The 13,102-nt window shown below is 38.2% G+C and overlaps 1 protein-coding gene across 1 annotated transcript in view; it reads right to left on the bottom strand.

The window, feature by feature from the left end:
• Nucleotides 1–203: 203 nt before the first annotated feature.
• LOC131237380 (uncharacterized) overlaps nucleotides 204–13,102 on the bottom strand; it is a 41,994-nt gene continuing 29,095 nt past the window's right edge. The window contains exons 3-4 of the mRNA XM_058235103.1: nucleotides 4,006–4,490; nucleotides 204–703 (exon numbers count right to left, since the gene is read on the bottom strand). Of these exons, the coding sequence (XP_058091086.1) occupies nucleotides 332–703; nucleotides 4,006–4,490 (857 nt within the window). The 3' untranslated portion in view covers nucleotides 204–331. The remainder of the gene's footprint in view (nucleotides 704–4,005; nucleotides 4,491–13,102) is intronic.

Here is a 13,102-nt window from a genome sequence, read left to right as displayed (position 1 = left end):
CAAGTCATGGCCAGGTCACTGCCAGAACTGAACCTCCTGACTGACTCTGTCGAGTTTGGAGTCATTGAGTTTTAGAACTATGCTTTCAAAACCCATGTGGGCACCCTGTATATTGGGCCATTGCCATTTTAGCAACTTGCCAAATAGAGCCTCTCTCTCTCTCAAAATTCTAATTTGGTACATTCGATCACAGCATATTTCACTGATCTAAAATTGAGTACTTAAGCTTAACTAATGCACACATCACTAGATGGGTCCCACAAAAAACAGGTCTCTGATCTTCTACTCAAATACGCAGATCAGTGATAAAAGCAAGGTGCAGAAGATGATATTATTCAAACACAGAAACAACACCGTTCCAACTGCATGAAGCTATCACATTAGGCATGGTGGGATGGAAAGCAACATCTATACATGCCTGCTCATATGCCTTTATTTTCCAAACAAGCTCTGCAGATCTATAGCTATATAAATATAAATACCCATCAGAGGAACCTGAGGCAAGCTTCTCACCATCCAAGCTGAAATTGCATTTGATGGCGAAGCCGGATACACTATGTTTCTCATACCTCTTGTATTTGTCTAACTTGAATGGTGGCCTTGACGAGAAAATTGCAATGTAGTTTCCGTTTGACTGTGCAACGAAACATGATTCGATTGGATGGTACCTAATACATGGACAGGTATAGGCCTCCACGTAAACCTGATAATAACATAGGGAAACATAAGCGCTGCAAGTTATATTCTACATTATAGAAAGCAAAAGAAATATGATTCCATTTAGAATCTAGTGGTTCTTCGATTCTATTCTTTTGGTTAGTACTGATCTTTGATACTGGAAAAGACCATGTTTGAGTTATACTATGATCACGAGAGATGCACTATCAATTACTCAAAATAATTGGATTGCAATAATTCAATTCAATGAAGAGTAAATATCCAATGTGGATGACAGGTTAACCCATGCCAATCATAATAAGAGATTACTGCCATTTCAAATTCAACTTGAAATGCACAAAACTGCAATGACAGGTTCGGTTGCATCATGAAATAAAATAGCAAATTGCGTCTTTCATATGTAATGCAATTCAATTCAATTCATATACAGAAGAAAACAAAAACATCATACTGCCATAACACTGGAGATCTACAGATTAAAAAAGAGAAATCTTACGATTGAAAGCGACAATACCTGCACCAGCAAACCATCTTGTCTGGTCCTTTATTTTCTTTTCTTTTTTTGGTTGAGAAAAGCTCGACAATTTGCAATGAGTTGAGTAAAAATGACAAGAAAATGAAAGCCACTAAGCCAAGACAGCAACTTTTTTTTTAGGGAAAGAAAGAATTGTCACTGGCATACAATCAAATCTAACGACAATTTTGTGGGCCTCACATGGGGAGCAACAACTAAGACTGAAAACGATGGATGTCACTAAGTCCATGATATTCATTGCCAACTGGAACGATTCTGTATTCTGATAAATAATTACCCAATGAAGCTATACTGATAAAATTACAATGGGAAATACTATTAGGCTGCTTGCATCAGACAAGTTCTATGCAACTTGCTGCTGCAAGCATGTACAGCTACTGGGACTGTTGATTTGATGGGCCGCTGTTTGGATATGAAATATCTTGAAAAGTAAAAGGGGATTGGACTGTGGGAAGATGGTAGCAAAATCAGATCAGTGGCCTGCAAAATGAACAGTTAGCTCAGAGCAACAGTTCAAATTCAACCAGCAAAACTCACAACTGGATGGTCAGAATGTACAATCAATGCGATTTTTGGAATGTAGCCCATTCATGTGGTGGTTCACGATATCAACAGTTCCACCACTGCAAATGTTTGTCACATGTAGTCATGTACTGAGAAGGGATCTCCATAAACTATAATGCAAGCCGCACAACAACAGTTTACAATGATAATATGCAAGTATGCAAGATCTGAAACTGGGGGGGGCGCGGGGGTGATACATGTACCAAATTGGCATTTAGGACATCAGATCCATGCATTAGGCAGGCCCCATCTTGTAGATGACCTGGCCCAAAAATCAGGCCGGTTCATGTAATAGACAAGCACGTGCATACAGTGAATATTTACCAGTGTCCACTAGTGTTGTCAAAATCCTACAATACAATTTGAGTCAAATCTTAAGCAAAACAATTTGAATGCCACATTCGAATCCTATGATTTACGATTCAAATCCCGATTTACTATTCAAATTATACTTGTTTTCTTTTATTTTAAGCTTCACTTGGCTTTCATTTTATGTTTTTAGATTGGTGGGGGCTTTAAGAATCATTTAGAAAGAAAAAAAAAAAAGAATCATTAGAAGAGGTAAATTATTTTATTTGGTTCTTTATAAGAGATTATATATATATATATATATATATATATATATATATATATATATATATATATATATATATATATATATATATATATATATACAACGTTAAATCATAGAGCCTTTTTTTTTTTTCCTTATGATTTCTTACTTCTTAATTGGTCGAAATACCAAAATGATATATGACTTATCTAGGATATTTTTATGGATGGTTACAATCATGTTGACTCATATGCATTGTGGAACGATGGTTAGAAATCAAAAAATATTTTTTCCTCGATCTACAGAATCAAATACCACTTTTCCAATGCAATTCTACATTCAAGAAAGGTAACAAGAACATAAATTATTAAAGGATCCTTGCATGTTTTTTCAGAAAAAAAATTCTTGAAAGACTGAAAAAAAAAAAAAAAAAAAAAATTTATTATGATTTATGATACGAACATAAGAATCATTTCATTTTTAAGTAATAACATGTCATGATAGTGTTGACATTTTTAATTTTTCGGATTTATTTATATTTTGCACATTTTTTAAGAAAATCATTAAAAAAATCTTATGATTTATGATACAATTTGCAAATCGATACGATCAAACCCCTATTATGATTTGTGATATGATAACAATTTTGACAACAATGGCGTCCACTTCTTTTATAAAAGTGGTTTCATACACGTGTGGCCTGTCTGATGAGTGGGACTAGACTGATTTCATGAACATGTAATCTACATGAAGGCCCACCTAATTCATGGGCCTGTCTCCCACACACGTCCAGCCAACTGTAGAGGTGCAGGTTGGCTTAGAAAGCTCATATATGGAAAGGCACATATAACTGCTGCTAGTATAAGTGGTTGATAGTAAAGTACCAAGAAGTGGCACTAACTATTTGATGCTTTGATAAGGATGCCAATTCTTCATACGAGCTTTGTCGGCAAGGTTCGCATCCAAAGGCCCAGCCAATTAACTAGTCCCTTCCAATGTTAACTAATCACCAACCTCCCTACATTTTCCATTCTGAATTGCATGATCCTGCTTATGGGCCATTTGCAATCTGGATCAGTATTTTTACTGATTCAAATAACAGTTCTATGCTCTTAGTATTAGGATTTATACAATGGCATGCATATAATATAACACCACATGTGTAGGATGTATAATAATGATATTCATATTTTCATATATACAAATTACAGAAGCAATTCATATGTAAAACTACATTGCAAACACTTAATGCATTGGAGAGACCTACATGATCCTAACCCTAGTGTAGTGCATCACATACTCGTTCCTGTACACCACATATTTGAGTGACCCACCATCCAGGTAAACTTGGTCCCTTTACCCACCATGTGATGATCCATACCATTCATCTATACAGTAGCACAGTATAGCCAACACGCCAAAGTTCTCATTGATCAGTGATCTTTGTGATACAGAGGAAGGTGAGTTAAAAACTGCTTTATGGACCACCTTTTCTAACTTCATATGGGGAGCTATATATTTAGTGAGGTTTTTGCCATTGGGCACATTGAGGGTGGGAACTTGTATAACAATGATCTAGATCATTACATAGTGAGGCAGAAAGCAATATAGATAGCCTTTTTCCTCTTAAGACTGTCTGCTGGGAAACGAGGGAGAACTTGATTGAATCTCTTACCTGGTTTGATAGAGGAACCTGTCGTTGCACATCCCAAACAATGATGGAATTTTCACTGACATTGCCTTTGGAGACATCACTAGATGAGATGAAATGCTTGGCATCGACACTAAATTCAACATCAAGAATGGGGCCGAGACCTCGGAGATATTCCTGTACCACCTTGCCAACTCTTATATCCCAGAGTCTCAAAAATCCCTTGGACCCTCCTGAAAGGAAGAGATTTGAATTGCCTGGATGAAATCTAACCGCTCCCACAGTTTGATCCTCCTTGAAAAGTTGCATTTCTATTGCCTTCTCAACATCAACTAGCCTCGATGAGCAGTCATACCCACAGGAAAGCAAAGATAAGCCTTGCTGTGACCACCTAAGATCCTTGACTGCTGCATTGTGGAAGGTGAAAATACGTGCTTTCTTCTGACCTTTGCTCCACACATTCCATATGCAGACATTTTGATCCATACTGGCAGATGCAAGAAGATAGGCTGCAAGACTGATTCTGTTAGAAGGCTAAAATTAAGAGATCATAATCATAATCAAGTTACAATATTTTTAAAAAAAGAGAAAAAAAAAAAAAAAAACGCACCAATGATTGCTTTATCCACTCATGTATTTTTAAAAAGTTAAGATGCTTCTCTCATGATAGCTAGATTTTTTTTTTATTTTTTTAAAATTAAATTATATATATATATATTATTTTAAATGCAAAAGATTGTAGGTGAACTGTGTGTCTCACAGTTTCCATTGTTTCCCAAACCCTGCTAACAAGACCCACACATTTAGACTTGCCAGGAGTCTCATCACCCATGCATACCAACCTTGCACATATGTTCAAAACCCCAAGCAGCTCATCATGTGGGCCCCCACCATGTGGATTCCGGGGCTCGATAGTGAAGCCAGTTCCACAATAAGGTGGGCAATGCACTCAGATTCAAGACCTTGGCTATAGTTTAAAGTATGAACAATTCTCTCTTGGTGGTTAATGAATAGAAGAAAGCAGTGAATAATGAGCAGTATCAAATGTCATAAAATGCAAATTTATTGTTCGTGCTGTGATATGGTTAGCATCACAACAAAGCTTAATGCTTCAAGGATAGGCACTCAGGTACACTTACCGAGAAATTTTAACATTTAGGTGCTCTTACCTGGATTTTTAACCTGAAAAGTGGGCATTTTCCCTCATGAACAGGCATTTTGTTGCTGCTACCAAGAATTTTAACTTGCAAAGAGGACAAAATGCCCCGAGGATAAGCACCAGGGTACCCTTAATGAGATTTTTAACTTTAAAAATAGGGCAAACTGCCTCAAGGATAGGCATTTCAGCGCAATTACTGAAATTTTTAATTGGCAAAATGCCTCAAGGGTGTCCTTACCAAAACTTTTAACATGAAAAGTCAGCAAAATACCACAAGAACAGGATTTAGGATCTAGAAAAGAAGGAAAAATGCAACAAGGATTGTCATTTAGGTGCCTCATATGGATTGTTTTACTTGAAAAGTGGTCAAAATGCTGCAGGGATAGGCATCTAAGCTCCCTCACAAAGATTTTTAACAGAAGTGGGCACAGTGCCTCAACAAATGGCTATTCATGTGGGGCACCTTTATGATACCTTTCCCTTGCAAGGATAGCCAGTGCCGTCAACCATTACGATACCGGTCATAACAGTTGTTATGGCCCTCGTAACGGCCTCTTTTTTTATTAAAAGAACAAACTCATAAAACATGTATTTGCCTCGTAACATTGAAAAAAAATAAAAATAAAAAATAAAAAAATAAAAAAAATGAAAAACCAGTATTTGCCCCGTAACAGACCATTACAAGGCTGTTATGACCTTTATAGGGGGGGTGTAACAGGTTGTTAACGGTGGTTACGGGTCATTTTTTCCATAACGGTTGTTACAGCCGTTACGACCCCGTAACGTGTAATGGTTGCCACCGTTACCTTTACATAACGACCTTTATGGCCCTGTAATGGCCTTTATGGCACACCATGGTGCCCCTACCTAGATTTTCAGCTTTAAAAGAAAGAAAATTACTTAAAGGATAAGCTTTTAAACACCATTACCAACATTTTTATCTTGGAAAAGTAGGCAAAATGCCTTGAGGATAGAAATTTAGGTGCCTTTACAGCCATTTTCAACTTAAGACATTGGCAAAATGCCTTGATTGGAATTTAGGTGTCCTTACAAATATTTTCAACTTGAGAAGTGGGCAAAATCTCTCAAAGATAGGCATTTAAGTGCACTTATCTGGATTTTCAACTTAAAATGTGGGCAAAATGGTTCAAGGATAAGCATTTAGATGCGCTCTCCTTGATTTTTTTAAATTGAGAATTGGGCAAAATCCCTCATGGATTGGTGTTTGGGTGCACACACCTAGGTTTTTATTGTGAAAAGCTTAGGAACCACTACCTGGATTTTTAACTTGAAAAGTGGGGAAATTGCCTTAAAGATAAGCATTTAGGTGCCCTTGTGGAGATTTTTAAAATGAAAAGTGAGAAAAATGCCACAAAGGTGGGCTTGTAGGTTCCATCACCCCGATCTATCTAATAAAGTGGGGAAATGCCTCAAGGATAGACTTTAAGGTAGGGCTGCAACTTGGGTTCGGTTTCACCCAAATCGAGTTCGACTCAAATTGTCAAGGTCCTCGAGTTGGGTTTGGGTTGGAAAACACTAACCCAATTTGAATTTGGGTTGACCACAGTGTTTGCGGTATCGATAACATCGGCCAATATTATCAATATCGCAGCTCCGTGAAACAAAACCCCTGTGGAGTATAAAAAATCCCATGTATCGTTAAATGTATCGCACGAAATCGCAGATATCGTGATATATCGCTACTTTTTTTTTGGTACTTTTCCTGTGTATCAATGATATCCATCGATATTAACAAATATCATTGATACCGTCCGGGAGTGTAGGGCTATATTGAGGAAAAAGAAACTTGATTTCTCGTCATTTTCCTTCTTTCTTCCCTCTTCTAAAAACCTCTAGGGTGGATTTCAGTCCATCTTCTTGAATCTTTTGTGAGAAATAAAGTTTTCAAGCCAAAATCAAGATCAAGGTGGATTTAGGGCAAGTTTTGATTCAGTTAAAAATATTAGGGTGAAAAGTTATTTATTTTTTAAATAAAAATATCAGGTAAAAAAACCTATTATGTGCACTTGTTTTTTGTGATGTTATGATTTAAAAATGTGTATTAATGTCTTTTTTAAGAATCCCTAAAGTTTCATTTAAAAACTCAACCAATTTCCCAATGTTTCCCAAAAAGTACAATAAATTTTGTGATACAAACAATATATTCCATGCGATAACTAACATGTATCTGTATTCGTATCCCAAGGGTGCAATACTAATACGATAAACACCGGCTAACCAAATTCGGGAAGGTTGAGAAATTCCACACAAGGTAAAAGGTCCCTTTTTTTGCAGCCATGAGCAACGTGTTCCGTAACGGTAACGGTGCCCATAACGGCCACCACTGTTACCTTTACGATACGGGGCATAATGACTGTTACGGTCCCCCTTTTTTTTTATTTTTTTTTATTTATTGAAAAAACCCTTGAAAAACATGTATCTGCCCCATAATGTTGATTAAAAAGTATGAAAAACCTATCTATGTCCTATAATAAACCATTACGGGGCTATTATGGCCTCTATAGGGGATGTAACGTGTCGTTAACAACAATTATAGGTCATTTTTTTTCCATAACGGCTGTTATGGCCATTACGACCCCGTAACCGGTAACGGTTGCCACCGCTACCTTTACGTAACGGCCTTTACGGCACACCATGGCCATGAGGGGTTTGAAATTGCTACTAGGTGGTTCGAATGATAAGCCACACTCCCAAGGGTTGTTCCTCAATCATCTCTTCTTTTTCTTTTTTTCTTTTTTTTTCTCCCTTTTCACCTTTATTTTTCTCTTTTAGCTTTAAATTTAAATATATTCCATTATTGCTTTAGGGGAAAAAAAAGAAAAAAAAGAAAAGAAAAGAAGAAGTGAGTAAATTACTCAAGATAGGCATTTAAGTGCCCTTGAATTTTTTATTTTTAAAAAAAACTTCAATAGTAGGAAAATTTTCACAAGCATAGTCATTTAGGTACCCTCACCTGTATTTTTAATGTAAAAAGTAGGTAAAATGCCTCTAGGCATTTAGGTGCCCAATAATTTTAACTTAAGAAGTGGGCAAAATGCCTTAATGATAAGTGCTTGCATATTGTTGCCAAGATTTTTAACTTGAAAAGTAGGTGTAAGGGGTCAGCAATTAGGTTACCTTACCTGAACCTCCAACTTGAAATGTGGGCGAAATTCCTCAAGTATAAGGATTTATGTGCCCTTAGATTTTTAACTTGAAAAAGTCAACAAAATGTACTAAGGATACACATCAAAGTTTCCACACCTAGATTTTTGTCTAGAAAAGAGGGGGAAATGTTGCATGGACAGCTATTAAGGTGCCCACACCATGATATATGTCATTAAAAGTGGACAAAATACCTCTAGTACAAGCATTTACATGCCCTTATATTGTTTTTTTTTTTTTTTTTTGAAAGATGAATATTATTGCGGCCAAACAGCCAAAAGGAAACCAAAAACTATACAAAAAGGAGAAGCACAAAGAAATTACAAACCCACCCCCAAACTAGACAGACTCATCCAAAGAAGGAAACAGAAACTACAAGGACCCCACCCAACAAAAAATAAAATAAAAAATGCTTTAGATCCAAAATCAAACCCTCCCTGCAACACTAAACCAAGAAGATACCACTCTTGGATAGACCGAATGACCCTCTTAAGAACTTGTAAGGCATCGTTACTAATATTGTTGAAAATTTGATTGTTCCTCTCTAGCCAAATATACCACAAAATTGCCAGCAAAGCCATTCTCCTTCTTCGCTTTCCAAATCTTCCACCAAAGTCCTTGTGCCAAGCATCGAACGAGGCATCGACTGAACCCCAACACCACCAATAAGAGATTGGCTTCCTTAAAAATACTAGACCAAACAATCCTGGCAAAAATGCAATGCAGGAACAAGTGATTGACATCCCCAGCTACTTGGAGACATAGCAAGCAAGCATCCAGAAGAATTGTGTTGTGCTTCGATAAGTTGTCTAAAGTCAAAATAATGTTTCCGCAAGCGAACTAGGCAAAGGCAGTGATCTTCGAAGGCATCCTATATCTCCAAATCACAAAGGTATGCATTACAACTTTGGTGCAGGACAACTAATCACTTACTCCAAAAGCTCGAACTAATAGAGCATGACAAATCAATCCCTTTATCTCATAGCTCAGGCCCCACATCCCATGGGTTAGGTCCTCCCTCGTGGGCTCCACATCACATGGGTTCTGCCTCACACAGGCCACTCACCCCGAGTGTGCCCCTGCATCCCACAAGCCACCCCACTTGAGCCCGGTGTGATAATGCCCTTGCATTAACCTTCAAAGTGAACCTTCTTCACCAAGTGTGAGTACAACACCCTAACTGAGAAGGCTCCCAACTTTTCGAATCTCCAGCTCAAAACAATAGCCACATCCAAGGACAAGTGCACTCCCTATAATCGAGAAAACAAGGAAATAAGTTGGTCGAAGTAATTCTTCCTTGAGTTCCTCCGACAGGGGATGGACCATCCACCTCTAGAGGACCAGAAATTCGCCACCAAGGCATTACCATTAGAGGAGATAGCAATGAGAGCAGTAAACAAATACCTCAACAGTAATTCCTCAAGCAAAACATCATCCCAGAACGATACTCTTGTACATTACTCACAACAAAACCCAGACCCTCCACATCCGGGGCCACTCTAGATATGCCTTTCCAAAGGAAAGAGGATCTATATTCTAATAATCCTTTCCCTTGTTACTTCGAAAGGATTATTAGAACTCGTGGTCTTCTCAAACAACGACATCATTCTGAACCTCCATCCTTCTTGAACAGATTAGTATTCTTCTTTTCATTATAGATAGCCTTTCAAGCTATAGTCATCCAAGAAGGATATGACATTGATCCATTGGAATGATAGTGTAGAGCTTGCTTTTCAAGGAGCATTTTCTAGTGGAATATGACAAAATGCAATGCCAAGTTGGATGTTCTTAACAAGTTAGAAAGTAACCTAAATTTGACAATTTCGTCACCATCTTATCCAAGATGAAATTTTTACAAAATTTTCCACCGATTATCATTTCGATGACTATTGTGCATCTAGTTTAAATATATCAACTTGTGAATCCATGGTATTTGCGACATATCTGATGCGGACACCAGGCCATTCAAAGTATATCAATGCAGGAGGCATGCGTCACCCGTGTCAATGTGGTTGGATGATGGATACGGGTCGGGTCTCTAGAGGTTGAAGACCTTACATGTGTTCGTGACATGTGTAAGTTGCTTATAGGAGACACTTAGACCGTTGGATCGTGAGGATGGTGTGATTGGACTGTTGGATCGTCACGGCCCACCTTCATTACACCACCTTCACGGCACTATCATCAGAGGCCATTAGGCATTTTCAATTTGCATTTAGTTTATGAACATTTGACTTATTTAAGTTTTGAGACAGTTTGTGCACAATTTTGTGCGAATTTCTTTTTTTTTTTGAAACTTTTTTTAGTAGGGGTATTTTGGTAATTTCATATAATTACGAATTTATAAGGGTTGCCCTAAACCCATAGCATGTGATGTTATGTTTATGAAAGGAAAAAAAGAGAGCTTTTTACTTATGATGATCTCGTCTTCGACTTCCAGTGATTGGAAGAGGGCGTGAGGCCCAGGTAAACGATTTCTCATCCCCTACTTCTTTCTCCTTCTCTCTTTTCTTAAGGTACTCTTTTCTTTAACCCCATTCTCTTCCTTTTCTCTTAGAATATTTAGATTTAGAAGCCAAAGCTTTTTTTTTTAAAATTATTATTTGTCTAAATCATTAGATCTCAAAAGCTTTTCATCCCCCCATAAAACCCATCACCCAAATCTAAATTTGAAGAACCACCATTTTTTTTCCTAAAATTTCCAGATTTCCCAATTCAGGAAATTCCTATTTTTCTAGATTAGAAAATCCACTTGGATCGTTAGACGGACCTATTGCAAGATGAAAGTTCTATCTTTCGCCGGATCCAACTAAATTCAGATTTTAAGATTCAATACTTCGTGTTTGTGATGGATGGCCCTAATCAATGCTATATTAACCTTATTTTTTTCTTGTGTTTATGATGTATAAAGCAGGCTGATATTTATTTGTTTTTTAAGATTGCATGAATCTGCCCCTTTCAAATACCATGCTCATTTAAGGTTGGATTAGGCCGTCCTACATCAATTTTGGTATCAAAGCTTAGGTTCTTGCATTGGATCGTCTTAGATCGAGTTATCAAGAGTCTAGATTTTATTTTTTTTTAGGGTTTCATGCATCGCATATAGAGTCTAGATCTGAAAATTTTAGACTTGCAAAAAAAAAAAAAAAAAAAAAGTCTAGATCTGAATTTTTCCACATTTGCATCATTTTAAAAGTTAGGATCGTCGGTGTCCATAGTCTTGTGTCAAAACAATCTCCTAGAGTCGTGTTTTAGGAAACCTAAGTTGAGTCTTATTGTGTATGCCCACTCGGACTGGTAGAGGATTTGGTCTACGCCCAATTTTTAATATGGAACAGTTAACTGAGATGATGAACACGATCAACTAATGTTTGGCAGCCATTGAGGCACAATCTAGGAACACAAATACCCGTATGGATCAGATAGAAGCATCCCTAAGAGAAATCTCTGACATTGGAGGGGATGAACAGTCTCAGTAGAGGGAGTAGTTGAGGAATGAGTAGGAAATCTTGGTAGAGGTCGTGGGGCACGTGGCTGAGGGGTAGGATGTGGAGGGGCGCGAAATCCGCAGCCCGTTGTCAAGTATCAAGACCGTTATGATGTCGATGAGAGGGTCTCAAAGAGTGTTAAAGTAGATGCTCCTAGTTTTGATGGGCGTCTTGACCCAAAAGCATTCCTTGATTGGTTAGCGGATATGGACCATTATTTCGAATGGTACGAGATGTCTGAGAACCGATAGATGTGGTTTGCGAAAATGAAACTTGTGGGTCAAGCTAAATTGTTTTGGACAAATACGGAGCGTAGGATCGAGAGATCAGGAGGTGTCCCAGTCGCACATTGGGTAAAGATAGAGTTATTAAAGGAAAAATATCTTCCCCTCTCTTACCGTCAAAAGCTCCTAGATCAGTGGTAAGCATTACGCCAAGGATCTATGTCGGTTGCAGATTACATCACAAAATTTGAGTATATAATGCGGTGTGATATTCAGGAGGATCCCTTAGTGGCGCTGGCGCGTTTCAAGGTGGGTCTTCGCATGGATTTGCAGCGTAAGCTTATGACCCATGCGGTGAGTGACTTGGATCAGGCTTACCAAGTTGTACAGGAGTTAGAGCTTTACCTAAAGTCTCCTGTCACGAGGCGCTTTGAGTCCCAAGACTCTACTGTTAGATCTGGTTTTCAGGGAACCAAACCTAACATTGGAAGTCAGCCTAGGGCGCAGGCTAGTGCACCACCTAAGCCTAAGAATTATAAGGGCAAAGGTGTCCTTAGTGCCAATCCTGGCAGTGGTACTCACTTGAGATATTATGAGTGCGGAGGTACAGGTCATTTCGCATACCACTGCATGGCAAAGACTCGCGGGAAAGCCCTAGTCATAGACGAGTCAAATGAAAATGCGGATGACACGGGTGATTATGAAGTTGAGGAATATCACCCACAGATAGGCACTAGTGATTATGAAGAAGAAGAACCAGATACTGCACTACTAGCTGTAGTTAGATGTGCTTTGGTGCAGGCCAAGGAGAGTGATGATTGGCGCAGAAGCACAATTTTCTACACGTTTATCAAGAGCGATGACAAAAATTACAAAGTCATTGTGGATAGTGGTAGTTGCACCAACGTGGTCTCAGCTAGCACAGTTACTCGTTTGGGTTTGAAGCCCATCCCTCACCCTCAGCCCTACAAGGTTTCTTGGGTTGACACGTCTTCTATGCCTGTGTCCCAGCAGTGTTTAGACCCCATCTAAATTGGTTCATATAAAGACATGTTGTGGTGTGATGTTTTACCTATGAATGTAGG

Source organism: Magnolia sinica, chromosome 1 (assembly GCF_029962835.1).
Source record: "Magnolia sinica isolate HGM2019 chromosome 1, MsV1, whole genome shotgun sequence".
Classification (NCBI taxonomy): Eukaryota; Viridiplantae; Streptophyta; class Magnoliopsida; order Magnoliales; family Magnoliaceae; genus Magnolia; species Magnolia sinica.
This window is presented reverse-complemented; position numbering and strand designations above follow the sequence as displayed.